The sequence below is a fragment of the Cornus florida genome, unplaced genomic scaffold (assembly GCF_030987335.1).
Source record: "Cornus florida cultivar Cherokee Brave unplaced genomic scaffold, ASM3098733v1 CherokeeBrave_3.0.0_Hap2_Chr09, whole genome shotgun sequence".
Taxonomy (NCBI): Eukaryota; Viridiplantae; Streptophyta; class Magnoliopsida; order Cornales; family Cornaceae; genus Cornus; species Cornus florida.
The window spans coordinates 90190906-90208233 of NW_026775579.1; the positions used below are offsets into that span (position 1 = coordinate 90190906).

Here is a 17328-nt window from a genome sequence, read left to right on the forward strand (position 1 = left end):
GGGCCTCGTTGGGCTTCAACTTCATGGATCTTACCCAAGCCCATACCGAGGGTTAGGAAATGAAGACGATATACAATCTCTCAAAAACACTTGAAATTAAACATGTTCATACAATACCCGTGTAGTAGAGACGTTAATTTCACTCATTTTGTCACGTTCTTATAACTACGGGTTTAAACTTATCTTACTAGGGTTTGGAACGAGTTTGAAAATAAAGTTTATAACCCGCCAAGTTACAAAGCTGACCCAATTCATTAAAAAAAAAAAACATTTTTTACTATCTATAATTTATTTTTTCCTTCATTTTTATGATAATTTTAAATTTTAATATTTTTTTGTTATTATGATCATTAAATATCCGACTATACTTAAATTCTTTTATAAAATTTGTTTTACATTTGTTCCAGCTTGAATTGTTTTTCTTAAAAAAATATATATACATTGGAGCATCCAAACCTGTCCCAACTTTGATGCAGGGTGGGGTGGGACGGGCGAATTTGAGAAAATATTTTTATCTCAAATATTTTTATTTATAGGACGAGTTTGGGAAGGGATGCCTCTTCCTGAACTTGCCCATCGAAATCCCTTGTCCGTACAAGCTATTGGACAAGGTGGATCCAACAAACCAAAATTATTTTTTCTCAAAAGAGGAAATAGAAAAGGGTGTATTTACAAAATATAATTGAACAAGGATAAAACTATCTAAATCAATTTTTTAGCAAATTATCTTGGTTCTATTTCAATCTATCTCATGAATTTTTAAATTTAATCTTTACTAAATTCACTTCCGCGAGTCCGTGACACAAATTTCTTATAGATTAAACTGTGTATTAGTCGTTTCTCTAAAGTTATTAATACTATCCCTTTTTTTTTTCCTTCTAATGCTTGCAAATTAAGGGGAGGAAAATTCGAATATGAGCATACTCGTTTGGGAAGCAGGCGCCCTACCGGTTAAGCCACTGGATAATGACCCATAATAGTACTTCATTAATTTGCTAGAAAAATACGTACAAAGGGAACTTGTTCATTTATGTCAAAATCAAGGGTCAAATTGTAATGTTTGTCAAAACACATATTATGTTGTTTCAGTAAATAAAAAGAAATAGAGCCTGCAAAATATCCATCCACTGTTTCCAATTTCACAAGCATTTAGAATTGATTATCTTCTTCCATATAGAGAACGGAAATGAACAACACATACATGATTTATCTGCAAAAGAAAATGACAAAAATTCTCACTTTGTTTTGAATATGGAGTTAATAAATAAAAAAACCTTAATTCACCTTCCCTAAGAAACATAAACAATATATATTCTCTTTTGAAAGGAAAGCAAAGTCACTACTTAAAGAACCTCCTCATTTCCTTCCATTACATTTCCTTTCCTTTTCCTCTCTGTTTTAAAACGAATATTGTATACTGTAACTATTAACAGAACCTCCTATTATAAAAAGCATGAAGATTGAAACAATTGATGTATGAAAAATCAAATCACTAATCCACTAAGTCTCTCAATCCAAAGGTCAATAAAAAAAGTTCATGACTATAGCCACGAGAAGACTCTCTTGACAACATCTACTCAAGCTCGGAAGAGCCACCCAAATAATTCATCATTACTTTTTAGAGATTTGATAAAAGCTCAAGTTACTTTTAGGGAACACACCCCACTAACCAAATTAAAAAAACAAAGGTGCCTCTCGAAAAGGACCTACCACCATCCATATCAACTATTCTCTTAAAATGCATTATCCATAATCTCAATTATTCTATTAAAGTACATCATATTTACCATCATCCATCTCTTTCACAATACCCACCACTGTCAAAGGGAGTGGGCCCCACAATTCCACAGCAAAATGAGGTAGGCACATATAGTAAAATCTATTCCTCCGCTTGACCATGGCAACAAACAATGAAGTGTCATTCATTTCTTTGTTGTCTTCAAGTTTTGACATCACACCTTATTTGACACATATTAGGAGGAGAGGGCAAAAGCAAAATTGTGGCATCTGACTTTGATTGCACTGCCACATAATGCCAAGGATATATACATACATAAATAATACATAAATATATATATATGGGTGACGATAGATAGGGATATGGAGGTGAGAGAGACATTTTGAGGCCATTGGGAATTTGAGGTTCATGACAGGGCGTTTGGTTCGGGTTTGACAAGAGTGGGGGCATCTGGTTGGTGAGTAGGATAGATTAGCTTGGCAAGTGAAATGGGCATTATGCAAAGTGCTTTGGATTGGAGGAATTGCATGGCAGCTCCAACATCTTCTTCCATGAGCTTAGCAACTTCCCGCTCTGTCTCATCATTCGACCACTTATCCCAGTTCCAATTGCATCCACCTTCACTGGTGTCTCCCTAAATATTGGAAAAGCGAAGAAATGGTTCTGAAGTTAAATAAAGGAAATCTTAATTACAGCTATGACAATTTTCTTCAAATGTATGTCAAACAAGCAACTTTATCTCTTCTATGTTACCTCAACTGATGGCGGCGGTATGTCGGCCACAAGTTGTGCCACTGCTCCTGCTCCACCTAGCCTACTCATGCTTAAAACCTGCTAAGTAGGTTAATGAATAATGACATACAGGGATAAATGGAGAGGAGATTAATTATCAACACACCTCATTCAATGCATGAAACTTGTTCATTCAACCGAAACTGCCTAAAGTCCAGTTGTTTATACTGGTTAAATAATTAGGTTCATTGGCATATGAAAACTAGTTTGGCAGGCCCCAAACTTATTAATACTCATGACTAACCAAGGGCTTGTTTGGCAATCTTTTTTGTTTCATGTTTTTGTTGCCAAATCAGTCCAAAAAAAAAGACCCATATTTCAAAGCATTCAAAAGATGTTTTCACTTATTTTTGCTACAGTAGCGAGAATTTGAAAGATTATGCAACAAATTTGTTACCATATGAATAAATCACAGCACAACAAAAGCATCGCCTCTGCTTCATATGAAGTTGAAAATGCAAACAGATTGCCAAATGGGCCCTAATATTAGCACATGCTAAGTCCAATCATCCCAGCATCCTGGACTGGTTGGACAAACACTGGGTACTCATTAGAGTAGAAATTGGAGATGACACTGATAAATTCATAGAAGATTTAACAAATGCGATAGCCTTAATCAGTATTCATCAGAGCATTCATGGGAAAACAACTTATGTCTAATGCTCTGACAACTACATCATCTACAAGGAAATAAAAATGCCAACTAAGTGGCCACCTCAAGAACACAAGTGCATTTGGAATTCAAGAATGGATTTACCAATTTAAGCTACAATGGTGCAGCTAAAAACGGAAAGGGGGAAGGGGGGGGGGGGGGGGGGGGGGGGGGTGGGTTTGGCGGATACACGGTTTGAACCACAACGGAAGACTGCTTTACCTTGACTTGGAGCCTTAAGAACTTCACATAATCCAGAATTTCATCAAGCATGGCAGCCCTATCTGTCTGTGGAGAGAAGAAAGTTTAGTAAATAAGAATGAATAAGATGCAGTATAAGCTCACTGTATCAGCCATAGAGTGGTAGCTTCTTTAAATAAGTGATTTGTCACATATAATAAGCCATGGCAGTTTCAACAGTAAGCATCTCAAAAGAGGAATTGTTTGGAATCTTAATCTTAGACCTCCAAAATGCATATGGAATCTAAAAAAGATAGATAAGTAACTAAATAAAATGAGAAAGAATAGGCCCGTTGTAAATGAACAAACCATCTGGACATTGTTTGGAACTTTCCATATTGTAATCATATACAATGATAGCCATCACTTGCTTGACAATAGCGCAACATGCCTATTATATATAGATTCTGATACCAATATTAATTTATATGCCAAAATTACTTAATTAAAAGAATAGAGCTTATCCAGTCACTTGATGTTGTTCCATTAATCATAACAAAGATTTCTATTTATCAGGGCAAAAAAGGTGTCAGTGAAGTCACATGATGTCCAAGAATGCATTAAACTCGCACTCAAGCTAGGAAATAATCTAGTCCATAATCATCTATGAAGGAAAAGATTATAATCTTTTGCATGGTCTTTGGCCAAATGCAAGCATATTTAAAAGAATATGGCTTAATTAACTGACAGAATAAAATGGTAAAAGCAACTTCCAAAAGATAAAACTGTTTCTTATAGCAACAGCAAATTGGCACAGACCTTGGTGCAGCAGGGAACAAGTTCTTGCAAAGCCTTTATTCTCTCTGCTATCCTTTCTCTACGCAACTGTTAAGGAGAAACAATGCTGTTAATGCAAAGCTTCGGTAAAAGGCAACAATATGCAGAGATCAATCATAAAATCCTAAAAGTAATGGTAAAACCTTTTTTTTTCCTTCTAGGAACAGTTGAGCACAGGGACAGAGCCAGAGCCAGTGGGGGCGTCCGCCCCCACTGGAAAAAATAATTATTTATATTTTATACCTATAATTTTAGTAAAATTTTATTAATGACCTCACAAAATAATTACTAAAACCTTCCATTTATAAATCCACCGCCACTGAAGTTTTAGTTCTCACACTAACAACCCTCGCTCGCTCATTTTCACACTCTCTACGCCTCGCGTGTGAAGAATGTAGTTGTTGGCTTGTTGTTCACGCAACATTTTGAAAAGATAAAAATTCATCGACAGCTCAAGCACATACGATTCAGAACTTGAACCCTCAACCTCTTCAGAAGATACAACACAAACAGATGCTTGGTGATAGTAAAATCAGTTATAGTAAGATAACTAATGCTCTTCTGAAAAGTCTCATTGCATTCCTTACTCTCGTAGCTCACTCATTCCTTTTCATATCTCCTCTAATCTGTTCTAAGAAGGCAGGGATCCCCCTCTCTCATCATATGAGGTGAGCCAGAGCTTCATTAACAATGGCTTCTAAAAGTATAACTGTTCTTTAGTAGCTAAGGTAGAAAAGCTAAAAGCAAAAACTCTCAAAGCATTCTTTACCCTCGTAACTCGGTCTTTCTTTTTCATATCTTTTATAATTTGTTCTAGGAGGACCGGGATCCCCTTGTCTCACCATATGAGGGAGTCCGAGAGTCGTTAACAATGGCTTCTAATATCAGATTTAGTAAGATAATCAATGCTCTTCCGGTCTTCCCTCACTGGTCACCGTAATAATTGCATATGTAATGATAAGATTATATTCTAATGATTTGTTCTTCAATATAAACATTTTTCTTCAACATATTCATCCTTTTTTTTGCCTTAACTGTTTTAGCTACATTACATACCATATATTGTTTTCTTTCCATAAAAAAATCGTTTAACCAAATATGCATTGCAAACCAACTTTCTAGATTACCATTATATTTAATTTAAATTACCCGTTCAGCTATACTATGGGGATCTGTGGCTTGTCCCCGTCGAGCTCGCACCCTTGGACGGATCGCAGGTGGGTGTGACATGGTGACAGTTGTGCTCGGAGCTGGTCGGCCATGCAAAGGCTGCAAAAGAATGCACGAGGCATATATAGGCAATTACATAACTAAGAATTGAAAGGTCAGAATAAAAATATAAAAATAATAAATATAAAAAGTTGAAGCAAATCCTGTGACAAATCTATCAACACACTTTGGAAACTTTTGTACAGGGCAATCCGCAACCCCAGTATTCGCTTTGGTGGGATGTGTTATTTTCATATTCAACTTGAACCACAAAGTTGCAAATAATGGACTTTCAAGATTTGGTGGTTAATGAGATGACCGTATGTTTGATTAAGATATGCTACTTCCTTTATAACAAACTTATTGGCTTATTGACACGTTCAGTGACTGGATAACTTAATTTTACTCATAAAAATTCCCTATTACACAGCAAGGAACTCTCTGCAGCTGCAAATTTGTCTTGGTCTCCATGCTAAAAATTATGAACACTGCTACTACATATTTGCCCCCAGCATCGTAAAAAAATAAACTGCATGAAAAATTATTTAACCCATCTTAACTGGATGATCTTCCACGATTTGTATTCACGACGTATATATCATATATGTATATGTTTTACATCAGCTACTACCAACCACAACACTGCTTTTGGATGATGATCAGGAGTTATCCAAAAATGGTTCTAAGCAAAGGATAACCTCGAAGTAGTGACAGATTAAATGCTGAAGGTATTTAAGGACAAGAGAAGGCACAAAACAGCACAAGTTCAAGGTTGTTAGAAAATAATACACACACATACATACATACATATTGTGGAATGGTACTATGGTAGTTGTAAAAAAAAGAAAAACCTTCCATTGCACTTCATCTTTCCATTAAATTGATTTCTCTTATCAGCTTCTCATGGCTTAACCAATAAGTTTATAACCTGGATGTGCCCGCCTTGACACGGTAAGGTAGCTCCTCTACTGTCACGGTTCAAAACCGAAGACACCTCTCTCGAACCCTCTCTACACACTGCAATGGTCGCAGCCGGGCACTGGACTATATATCCTTGTGTGTGTGTGAAAGTACATTATAAAAGAATTGAGGACTATACGAACCTGCTGAAAGTGAGGAGCAGTGTGCCGGACTGAATGAGGCTGTAAATGTTCAAACGCCGGAAACAAGCTTGCCATATTTGTAGGGTCTCTCTCCTGCAAATGCAGGACAACAAAAATACTCAATCACCCTCCACCTCTTTCTAAATTGAGGCACATCCCCTACCCTTAACGGCAACGGCCGTGAACCACCGTTTATTGTGAAAAAATTGACCCCGCACAAACACAGAAAAGGACAATAGGGACACGAATATTATAATAAATCCGAAGTGCAAAACGGTAAATTCAGACTTACACTCCTCCCTGCAAAACCTCCGCCATCAACGTCATCTCGGCCGTTATCTAAGCTCAACCCCAGCGGAAACAGCTGCTGCTGGAATCCACCGCCGGCGGCGACGTCACCGGAGCTGAGCTGGGACACCGTCGTCAACGGCGCCGTTTGCGCTGAGTTCCCCTCGGTTCCCGCCAAGCCACCATAAGAAGGAAGCGCGAGTATTTGCTCAAGGAAGTCGTCGGAGTATCCTTCCGGCGGGTTGGTTGCCATGACAGAGATCTGTCGGAGATTAAACTTTCCGGTGGGAGGTGAGTCAAATATATGGAAGTGTGTGAATTCGAGTGAAAATTTCAGATATACAGATATGTGTAGATATATATGGGGAGAGAATTTTGAGGGGCACGAGATGGTGCGGTGTCGGAGAGAGAGGTGACAAATTAGGGTTCTGAGGAATTCTCAAAGTGAAATTCTCTGTTTGGCATTGCTTTGCTCTGACATGGCATCCTTGTCTCGCTTCAGGTGTGCTTTTGAAAAGAAAAATTTTAGTGCTGATTTTACTATTTATTTACTACGTATTTACAGTACTCCGTATTTTGGTAGTGGTAGAAGAGTAATTTTCAATGAATAGAAGGGTGGTTGTGTTTTCTCTATAATGTAAATGATGTATGGAAAACGTAAGGATGTATGGAGAACGTATGATGCTTGCGAGTGTCTATGGTCATTAGTTTGTTTTTATTTTTTATTTTTTTTTTAGGCTAAGCTAAGGAAGTAGTACGATAAGCCAAACTAAATAAAGATATATAAATCATGAAGTAATACAATAAAATGAAGGATAGGTTTCAGATTTGTTGAGAAAGAATCACCGGTTTAGAACAAAACCACCAAAGAGAAGAATAATAACTGGAGTGACCAAAAGTCAGGCCATCATTAAGGCAACAGTTCCAAAACTGCATCCACAAGGCATATCCACACACCCAACCCAGCACAAAATCAAATTAAGCCAAAGAAAAACAAAAATCAACCTAAATCAGAGATCTAGTCAAAGGAAAAACAACAGATCTATCATGTCGAGAAATAAATCAAACAAAAATAAATCTAATTATATAAAAATAATAAAACAACGTGAAAAAACATCCACAAGACCAATTTATTGTAACATGTTATTAACACGTGGGAGACAAATAAGAACATCTCTCCACTCCCGTTGAAGGGAGCAAAACGGAAGGGCCGAGCTGTGTGTGTGTGTGTGAGAGAGAGAGCGCGGGGCCGGGGGGGGTGAAAAAGGGGGAGGCGGCTCCTGCAATCGATTGAAGCTATGGTCATTGGTCACTAGCTAAGTAGCATGTACACTAGCAAAGTAGCATTTACACTAGCTGACACGTCATTTTTTGAAAGTAAAACACTTTGAAATGTGTGCATATTATTTGATAAATTTATATTAAAATTATCATAAATAAAGTGGGGAAGTATTCAAAATAATATATTTAATTTTTCTTTGGGTTAAATATGTGTGAAAGAATATCAATATTTAACACGAGTAAACTGCTTCACAAAATTTTTTATTTAAGAAAGCATATTGAATTCTTATTAATTTCTTATCAGGAAAATTTTTTATTTGAGAAAGTATATTGAATTCTTATTAATTTTTTTATCACGAAAGAAAGTAGTGAATATTTAATTATCGAAACCTGAGTATTTAATTTTTTTTTTAAATTACGGATCACCTTTTAACCGGTCAAGTGAGACAAATCAGAGCATGCAATGTCTCAATCTTAAGCAAAAAATAAATAAAATAAAATTCTAACCACTTCGGCCTGTTTAACAACTGCTTCTATTATTATTATTATTATTATTATTATTATTATTTTTTTTTTTTTGCCAAGATGCTTTCGCACTATAACAAAGCACTGTCATGTACAATATCACAAAAATATAGAAATAAGAACCTTTAAATAACATTTTTAATTAGCCATTTTATTTTTTCAAACTTAAAATATTTTTTTTACCAAACATACTTCCGACTATTATTGAATACACTCCAAAATATAAACATTACTTATATTTCGAGTCAAAGTAAATAAAATTTCTAAACAGAGTTGAGGTTATTTCCACCCTAAAACTTATCCGAGTCCCACTTGATTAACAAAGATGTTGTGTCAAACAATAGTTCAGCATCAATCGTCCAAAGCAACTCTCTTGTGAATTGATTTTGCCTTATTTTGAGTTCTTGACGCATTTGCTTTCATCCCTTTAAGAAAAGCATAGTGTCACACCCCGCTACCTAGCCTTAGTCTTCACTAAGCTTGCACACTCGGGTAGGCTGACTTAGCGCTTCAAGGGGGCTTGAAAGTGTCTAAGGCCGCACGGGAGCTTAAAAAGGTTCAAGTCCGTGACAATAGGCTGTCACTCCCCATTTCCTTTGCTAGCAACATGAAGTGGAATGAAATAGAAAATAAGAGATGGAAGAATTATATAGGAAATGGAGAAAATTTATATTGAATCGGAAGAAATTGGTATACAAAAGAAACGATATTATACTTGACTGTTATAATCATGGCAAAATAAAAATAAAAAATAATAGTTGAGGAGCGGAAAAAGTTGAAAAAGGAAGAAGATAATTTCCTGCTCATTTGTAGTTAAAATATATATATATATATATATATATATATATGATATTAACATGCACTTCTTTTCTATATATGCATTCCCTTTCTTGTCTCGATGATTTTCTGCCCTTTCTCTAGTAGTCTTTGTTTTTTTTGGGGTCATGGCAAAGGACTTCCACAATATTGTTTGTACCCTTTCTTTCTGGTTTAAAATATCTTTTTTTTTAAATAAAAAAATATAGTGTACGACAAAGGTTTATGTTAAGATTGAGGTCGTATCTATCGGGTGAGGCAAGTAAAATAACTTGTTAAAATTGATAAATAAATTATTTTTATTAGATTTTAAAATTTTTTTCGTAAATATTTACGTCCAAACAAATGAGCCGACAATGTGTATGCTTTCCCCCGAACAAAAAATTATTGTACTTTCACCTCCTTTCCTTTTCCCGCAGAAGGTTGCTCCCTCATTGTTTGATCCGTCTCCATTCCCTCTATTCTTCCATCAACCAAAGCAATCATACAGTGAACTCTTTTTTGTCCTGGCAAAAAAACATTTCTATTGATGATTGGGTAGCTATGGAGGCCCATATACTGCATAACCAACGCTTATAAACTGGCTACCAGATAACCCTATCCTATTTGTATGTAAAATTTTCAACATTCTCCTCCTGTTAATGCCATCCTATGTATCAACTCATAGGAGCTATCAATTGCCATGGCTCAACTCACCTTGCTGTTACTTGGCAGGGTGATAGCTAGTCCATCCTATAAAACATCAAAAAGTTAGTCATAGCTTAGACAAGGCATGGACAATATCCCACCATATTAGAGGTAGCCTCAAAGGATCTCTAAGCAAACAAGCAATGGCAACAGCAATCACATTCATGTCACTCTCCAGCAAGCACAACTCCTCAAAAAGAACATATCATCCATCCAACCCCTCGGGTCATTTCAGTTTGATCTCTTCCTTCCTTCCTTCCTTCCAGAATTCCATTACTAGTCCATAGGAGCCCTTCATCAATGGCTGCCCGCCCAAAACAACCACAAGCAGATCACCCCACATTGGAGAAAACATCCATTTTAGTCGCAAAAAACCTTATCAGTTAGGTATTCGGGAACAATATAGTCTTGAGCTCCTACAATGTCCATTGCCGGCCAGCAAGACTTTGTCAACCTGAAATTGGCAATTTTGGCTCAAATTCTTGCCCAAAAAGTTTGTTGCTGTTTTTTATGTCTTCATGTTCACTAGGTGGGCTATTGTGCTCATTAATGTGCTGGATTTGAAGAAATAAGTAAAAGAAGATCAATCAATTGAGAATAGAGAAGTAAACAAACTCCCTTCTCATTCATCAGTTCAGAGATACAGATCTATAAGCTTACCAAAAATTCACCTTTCATTTAGCTTCTAGAGGCAAATATAACCATTGGATCACGCTTGTATATACACATAAAAGACTATATATAAGATTTTGTACAGCAGAGGGGTGCCATAATGCTAGCATCTCAGAAAATGTAATAATTCATTTTTGCTGCATTTTTTTTTCTTGTCTCGAATGTGCCAAGATATTTTAGCAATTCTACCCATTTGGCCAAAGCCTTGTAAGAACTAATAGGAATGATTTCCACAAGCACTGAACAGCATCTGAGTGTCCTGCACCACTTTATCGGAATGGGTAAGTCTTGCATCAAGCGTCAAGAATTGTAATAACCTGGTCTTATTCCTCTAGCATATAAACCCAGCGAAATCTACAGTAGAGAAGAAAATAAAGAGAACTAAGAAAATTGTAATACCTTTTACTGTCCAGACTGGTTGTGTCATTTAAAATTGTTATGCTTTGTTGTGATGACCATCATCTCTTCATGATGTCATCCTTCTTCACAGTGAAATCCCAAAGGTCACCATATTTCTCATTGAAATCCCATATGTCCATGGTGTTGTAATCAGCTATTAATTTGTCGCGAGAACCCCTCTCCATATTGTATATCTGGGGTTCGAAATTATGGGGTTCGCTCGGTTTATCCATCTCAATAATGCAAAATACTACTGTAAAAACAGCTGCTCCAATGTACAAGTACTCCCCCTGGTAAGAAAGAATTGAAAGAAACATTCATCAGTCAAGCCAAGCTCACACTGTTTACCACATTTCCAATTGAAGTACTACTATTGCTAATTGTCAAATATTGTGATACATGTTAATTGAGCATTGATATTACCGGAACATTGAAGTACATCCCAGCGGCAATTGCAGGAAGGAATAACCATGAAATAAGCCCTACTCCAAAAAGGAAGAGAACCAGACTCAAGAAATTGCAGTACAAATAATTAATCTAGGTTAATGAAGTCACCAGAAGTCGATGATGATACCCTGGAAACCGGTAGGGGGTCCTACTGCTGCATAGTCTTCCGCAACTGATCCCCAAAATGTTCCTGTGATGTACACTTTAATAAGAACCAAAGGCCTCACAATGAAATTTAAATCAGATTCCACAAAATGAGAAATCAGAGTCTAAGTTGAGGGTGCCATTTAATTCAATTTGATTTTTTGGCTTGAAGCTTTGGTGAACTTCCATAGACTACATTCGCTAATCTAGAAATCTTAAAAAGTATATAAAAAGAAAATGTTTAGAAATGTCCAAAAGGAAAAGAGCTTCAAATAGGTCTTAGCACTGACTTCCAAGAGTTCTATATAGCAATATGAGACATTAAGTACTTATCAAAAATGATTGAACACGTACTCATACACAAAACATTGAACAATTTGGAATTAGTTACATTAACATTTTAATCAATGGATAGCGCTAAATATATCACGTTCCTTATAGGGAAAAATAACAACTATTTCTTTCTAAACAATGAATTTTTGTCATAAAAATATATGAAATTCTACTTATCAAAAATATATATATATATATATATATATATATGAAATTCCATGACAACGGTGAGGAGCTGGATGAAAAGAAATTCTCACTTCTAATTATGTAGTAGAGATGGAATTAAGAAACACTATTAACTACAACCCCAAAAGAATCAGATTCCATAAACACATAGGAAGAATGAAGGGAATATCTTATGGAGGTGATCAATTTAAAGATGCTGTTCAGGCACTTGAATTATTAATTGAAACATGTACACAAACAATACCTCGGACAATACTCTATAAATGACATATATTTAACTAATTGAAGATGAAATGAGTTTGAAAATAAGTAATGAAGATCAACAATTGCCCAACCAAGAGTTACTGAATCGTGACAAATGACAGAGAATGACAAAGTCCACATCAGGGAAAATTGTGGGGAAAAAGGAAATCTAAAAGGGTGAATGTCACGCATAGCTTTCTACGGCACGCGAGATAACCACAATTCATAGAAACCACCAAAATAAATTTAGTTTCGCAAACCATTAACTACTCCAAGAAAAATTCATTTTTAGACCATGCCAAACTATATTCAAACTAAAGTTGGCGTCGTATAAACACCAAAAATTTGAGGTAGGAGTCAAGAATGGGATAAGAAATGTGAAGACCATGAATGAATTTACAAGGAAATTAACTAATTAAGGACTGTATGGATATTTGATACTTAAAGTACTTTTGTTTATGAGTTATGAGCAGCTGGTGTGCTTAATTACTGATATCAAGCAGGATATGAACATGTGTTGAGGTGTTTGTTGCATTATCTCACACTTTCGCGAGGCGGGGTGTGACAGTGGGTGTAAAAAGAAAAGCAAGTATCAAAACTAACATGGGTTGAGATAGTATGAAAATATAGGTTAGAATCAATTTTGACATAATATAAGGCTTATATGGAGATAAATAGCAATGCAATAGACCCAATAGATTGTCGAAAGGCATTGTTGAATTGCTCATGACATACATATATTTAGAGGGCAAGCCTTGAGGAGGTCACGGGTTTAAGACTCTGCATCAAACCCCCCTCAGTCTCAATCGGGCACTGGAGTAGCCCTTTTTGAAAGAAAAAAATTAGCTGAATAAAAAATGTACCTTTCTCGTGACCTTCATGGTAAGTATGGTGATCATCATACTCTCCATAGATAAAGTCTTCCTGAAACCATCAATACACAGCATAATTGAGAACTTTCTCTCTCTCTCTCTATATATATACACGAATCCATACATAAATACATTATTCACACACACGTATAGAATAAGAGTGAGAAGAGACGTACTTGGCTGACGCCATAGGTGGCCCACCGGTCTTTGGGATCTTCATTGAGGTCAGGCTCAATCTCCGTCAGTCCGGCATTCAATCTCGTTGGGCTACGTCTCCGGCTATAATTTCTGGTAAATCTGAAAGTTATCGAATCTGGGTTTCTCTGAATCGAAACCCTAACCTTATTTCCACATGAGTCAGACTTGTTGCAGGTAATTTTGGGGACTGAACTGGTAGAGATAACAGAGAGTGTCGCTGAACCCGCCATTTGCCGTTAGTTCTTGTGATTGTTGGTGGGTTCTTCTGATTTTGTTTTGAAGATATGATGCTGTTTGGGTGACGGGTTTCACAATAGAACGTACATGAAAGTCCAATTATACAGCGTCACGTGTCCGTCTAAAGCACCAGTTTTCTTTTTCTTCCTTCGTGGCATTATGTTATTGGTTTGTGTCTTTGTGAGTTGTGGTTGGATGTTAGATTTAAAGGGAAGTAAAGAAGCTGTTTTGCGCCTTATCCATTTGTAACCTTTGGTCCTGCCTGTCCATAAAACATCTTGGTCTCGCTCGTTGGATTATAATGGAGTAATAGAAAATGAAATGACAAATTCTACCCTCGTTTTTCACAATTAAGTACAAATATTTTAAAAATACTCTTACACTCCAAATTTTAACAGCAAATGTATTATTTTGCAAATTAAGAAATTAATTCGATTACATAATAATTTGGCTGAGTAATGACGATCCGGCGAGGAGACATCCTATTAATTATCAATATCCTCTAACAAATTCGGCTAATCTATTGGAGTTGGTCCAGTAATGTCTAAGTTGACTTTTACCATGCTATTTTAGTTCAGGAGTTTTTATTAAAAAAATTATACTAAATAAAATGGAATGTTAGATTTATCTCATCCTACCTCTCAATAACTTAGTGGTGGTACATCGGTTTTTGTTTTTCCTTTTCCATATAAAATCTCCACCAAATATTCTCCTCTACTTTTATTTATTTAAGATTTTGATCATAAATTGTGATATTGGTTGCGATCGTAATGTAATAGATTTAAATCGGTTGAATTAATTGATTTATGATATGGCGAATTATGTAGTTTGATTGTTGATATAGAACAATGTTAATTAGAAAACTTAGGCCCTGTTTGTTACTCTTTTAGTTTTTTTTTGTGTTTTTGTTGGATATTGTATAAATGAATTGTGAAGAAAAAGCATTTGATAAAAATTATTTTGTTTTACACCGTGCTTAAACGTTTTGTAAATAATGGCAAATAATCAAAACACCAATTTGATTAGTGTTTGGTCTTATAGCGATGTACAATAAATTTTTTTTACAAAGAAAATCTTAAATAACATTTGAAAATTAATCATTATATTTTTTAAACTTGTAATATTTTTTTTACTAAATATATTTTTATATTCTTAATTTAAAAAATCTTGCGACAAATTCACTTTCACAAACATACTTATTATTACTATTATTCAACACGCTCTATGACAAAACCCCAAAAGCAAATAGTGTATTCGACGACCTTAAATATTTGAAATTTGAATTGGGCCTGGGTTTTTAGATTGTAGCTGCTGGTCAGCATTGGTGTGTGTTTGGGCCCAATACTCTTTTGTGTCATTTTGTATATTTTTCTCTTCTTATCATTTATCAATAAATTTGTAATGTGAAAAGGCATACTTCTAAGCTTATTTGTTATGTGTTTGTTTTTAGTGTTTTTATTTTTGATTGGGTATTGTCCGGTATTTTTGAAAAAACACGTGTTTAATAAAAAATGTTTTGTTTAATATTTTTATATGCTTCAGCGTAGCAATTAACAACATATACTAATAATAAACACTAAAAAATAACTATTTTATTTTTTAAATTTGCAACATTTTCTTATCAAACATGTTTCAAAAATCTTGCAGCAAATTGATTTTGCCAAACCTACTTTCAATTACTATTTAAGATACTCTGTAATAAAATACGTTTTTTGTATAACAAGTTATCGCTAAGGGCCCGTTTGGCATGCGTTTTGTTTTAGGTGTTTTGTTTTTGGCTAAAACAGAAACAATGTTTTTGCTTTAGGGTGTTTTGGAAAAAAATCAGAAGCACATTTGGGAACGATGTTTTGCTGTGAAAATGTCGGAAGCAGAAACATGCAAAACATGTTTGGTAAGTCATGTGCTTCAAGAAATTTGAAAACAAAACATGTTTGGTCATTCCAATTATTACCAAAAAAAATATAAAACAGAAAAAAAAAAATGTTTGGTTATCATTGTTTTTAATTTGTTTTTATAAATTTAAGTGTATTTATAAATTTATTTCTATATAAATAGTCATCATATTTTTAATAGATGTGAAGAAATTTGAACACACAAACACACACACACACACATATATTAATTTTTGCAATAACCTATTTACAAGTTGTTCGCAATAACCTGCTTCAATTTTCTTATCCTATTACCTGTATAGTCCAACACAACATTAAAAATAAAAACAAAACCCAACTGCAAACATAAGTGGAATAAAGGGTAAACTATTTACAAGTGCTTAAATATTCAACAAACAAATTTATTAAACTTGCAAGTCATCTATTGCTTTTTTAGCCTTCTTAAAGTGATGAAATATAAGAATTAATACAAGTTGAAATATGCAAAGACAGCATTTGAAACACTAATTTGCAACCACCTATTTTATAATTATACCAAGGTAATAACATCAATGCTATGAAGGTAAATAATAACCACCTGTTCTAATATATATACTAACAACAAAGCTTTCAAGGTAAATAATCACTTGCAGACACTGTGGAGAGAGCAAAATGCATAATTCTAGTGAGTTATACAAATGAATATTACAAGAATGAAACAACTGAGTAGTGAAAATACATAATGCAAAATGCCATTTTTGAAGATTACAAAGATGATACAAGTGAGCTAGCCTCATAGATTACAAGGATGACGCTATAAATACAGAATGAAGATTACAAGGATGATACAGTTGAGCAGAATCCAGAATGCCATTTATAAGGTCTTTAGCTATGGAAATACAAGGATGAAAAACTTGGGATAGCATCCTTGATACACAACAATAGCAAAGACTTTTCTTCAACCAAAATGCATCATCTATCTTTAGAAACTTGCAGTATGATAGCTTTCTCAGTATTTTGAGAAGATAACCTCAAAATGAATTTGATCATAGCAGTCCCATTACACAGCAGCAACCATATGCAAAAGAGGAGCACAACAATATTACCCAATTGTCCACATAATGACAACAATGAATTATACCAAGTATAATAAATGCCACCATTTTGTAATATTCTCTTCCATTTTCACTGGTTATGAAGCATTTGAAAATTGCCATTAAATATTTGTGATTCACATATAATTTGAACAAGTATAAATAATTAATGAATAAAATCACAATGTTTGAGGTGGAATGATGAAACTAATGACACGATAATTCCTAAGTATTAAAAGATCAAACAAGAAAATACCTATAAGGCAACCTTAGAACCAACAGGTAATCTGATTGGCTGTCCCTTGAATTTGGATGGCCACAACCATAATTTACATGGCATTCAAATAGGCCCTCAATTTGTCTCCATTAGTACGCAGTATCGTCCCTTTATTACCTTGGCCATGTGGTGAATTATCCCATTAAATCTATGTCAATTACACTACACAATTCATATAAATAATTTCCAAATTAGCAAGAAAATTAAGTATTAGTGCTTCTATATTTCTCATTTTGTCTAATGT

At 34.9% G+C, this 17328-nt stretch overlaps 2 protein-coding genes across 3 annotated transcripts; both read right to left on the reverse strand.

Annotated features, from left to right (window-relative positions):
* Positions 1 to 1507: 1507 nt before the first annotated feature.
* On the reverse strand, positions 1508 to 7329 carry LOC132275063 (transcription factor UNE12-like). The gene is made up of 7 exons (XM_059776442.1): positions 6804 to 7329; positions 6512 to 6604; positions 5349 to 5468; positions 4182 to 4247; positions 3405 to 3470; positions 2492 to 2569; positions 1508 to 2372 (listed from the first exon to the last, which is right to left on the reverse strand). Exons 1-7 carry the CDS (start codon positions 7050 to 7052, stop codon positions 2145 to 2147), a joined length of 900 nt encoding a protein of 299 aa, XP_059632425.1. The 5' UTR covers positions 7053 to 7329; the 3' UTR covers positions 1508 to 2144.
* Positions 7330 to 10714: 3385 nt separating this feature from the next.
* On the reverse strand, positions 10715 to 13861 carry LOC132275064 (photosynthetic NDH subunit of subcomplex B 5, chloroplastic). Of its 2 annotated transcripts, none has more exons than XM_059776443.1 (6): positions 13581 to 13861; positions 13396 to 13456; positions 11754 to 11816; positions 11603 to 11661; positions 11180 to 11469; positions 10715 to 11039 (listed from the first exon to the last, which is right to left on the reverse strand). In XM_059776443.1, the coding sequence occupies exons 1-5, from the start codon at positions 13830 to 13832 to the stop codon at positions 11239 to 11241; spliced, it is 666 nt and encodes a 221-aa protein (XP_059632426.1). In that variant the 5' UTR covers positions 13833 to 13861; the 3' UTR covers positions 10715 to 11039; positions 11180 to 11238. The 2 variants fall into 2 exon arrangements, with proteins under 2 accessions (XP_059632426.1, XP_059632427.1); XM_059776444.1 differs by having other exon boundaries at positions 10715 to 11047.
* Between the last annotated feature and the right edge of the window lie 3467 nt (positions 13862 to 17328).

Coding starts and splice junctions, on each gene's coding strand:
- LOC132275063 (XM_059776442.1), bottom strand. CDS start 7,052: ATGGCAACCAACCCGCCGGAAGGATACTCCGACGACTTCCTTGAGCAA. Junction 4,248..5,348: donor CCCATAGTATAGCTGAACGG/GTAATTTAAATT, acceptor TCTCCTTAACAG/TTGCGTAGAGAAAGGATAGC. Junction 2,570..3,404: donor TCTTAAGGCTCCAAGTCAAG/GTAAAGCAGTCT, acceptor CCTACTTAGCAG/GTTTTAAGCATGAGTAGGCT.
- LOC132275064 (XM_059776443.1), bottom strand. CDS start 13,832: ATGGCGGGTTCAGCGACACTCTCTGTTATCTCTACCAGTTCAGTCCCC. Junction 13,457..13,580: donor CCACCTATGGCGTCAGCCAA/GTACGTCTCTTC, acceptor TGATGGTTTCAG/GAAGACTTTATCTATGGAGA. Junction 11,662..11,753: donor ACCCCCTACCGGTTTCCAGG/GTATCATCATCG, acceptor TTTTTGGAGTAG/GGCTTATTTCATGGTTATTC.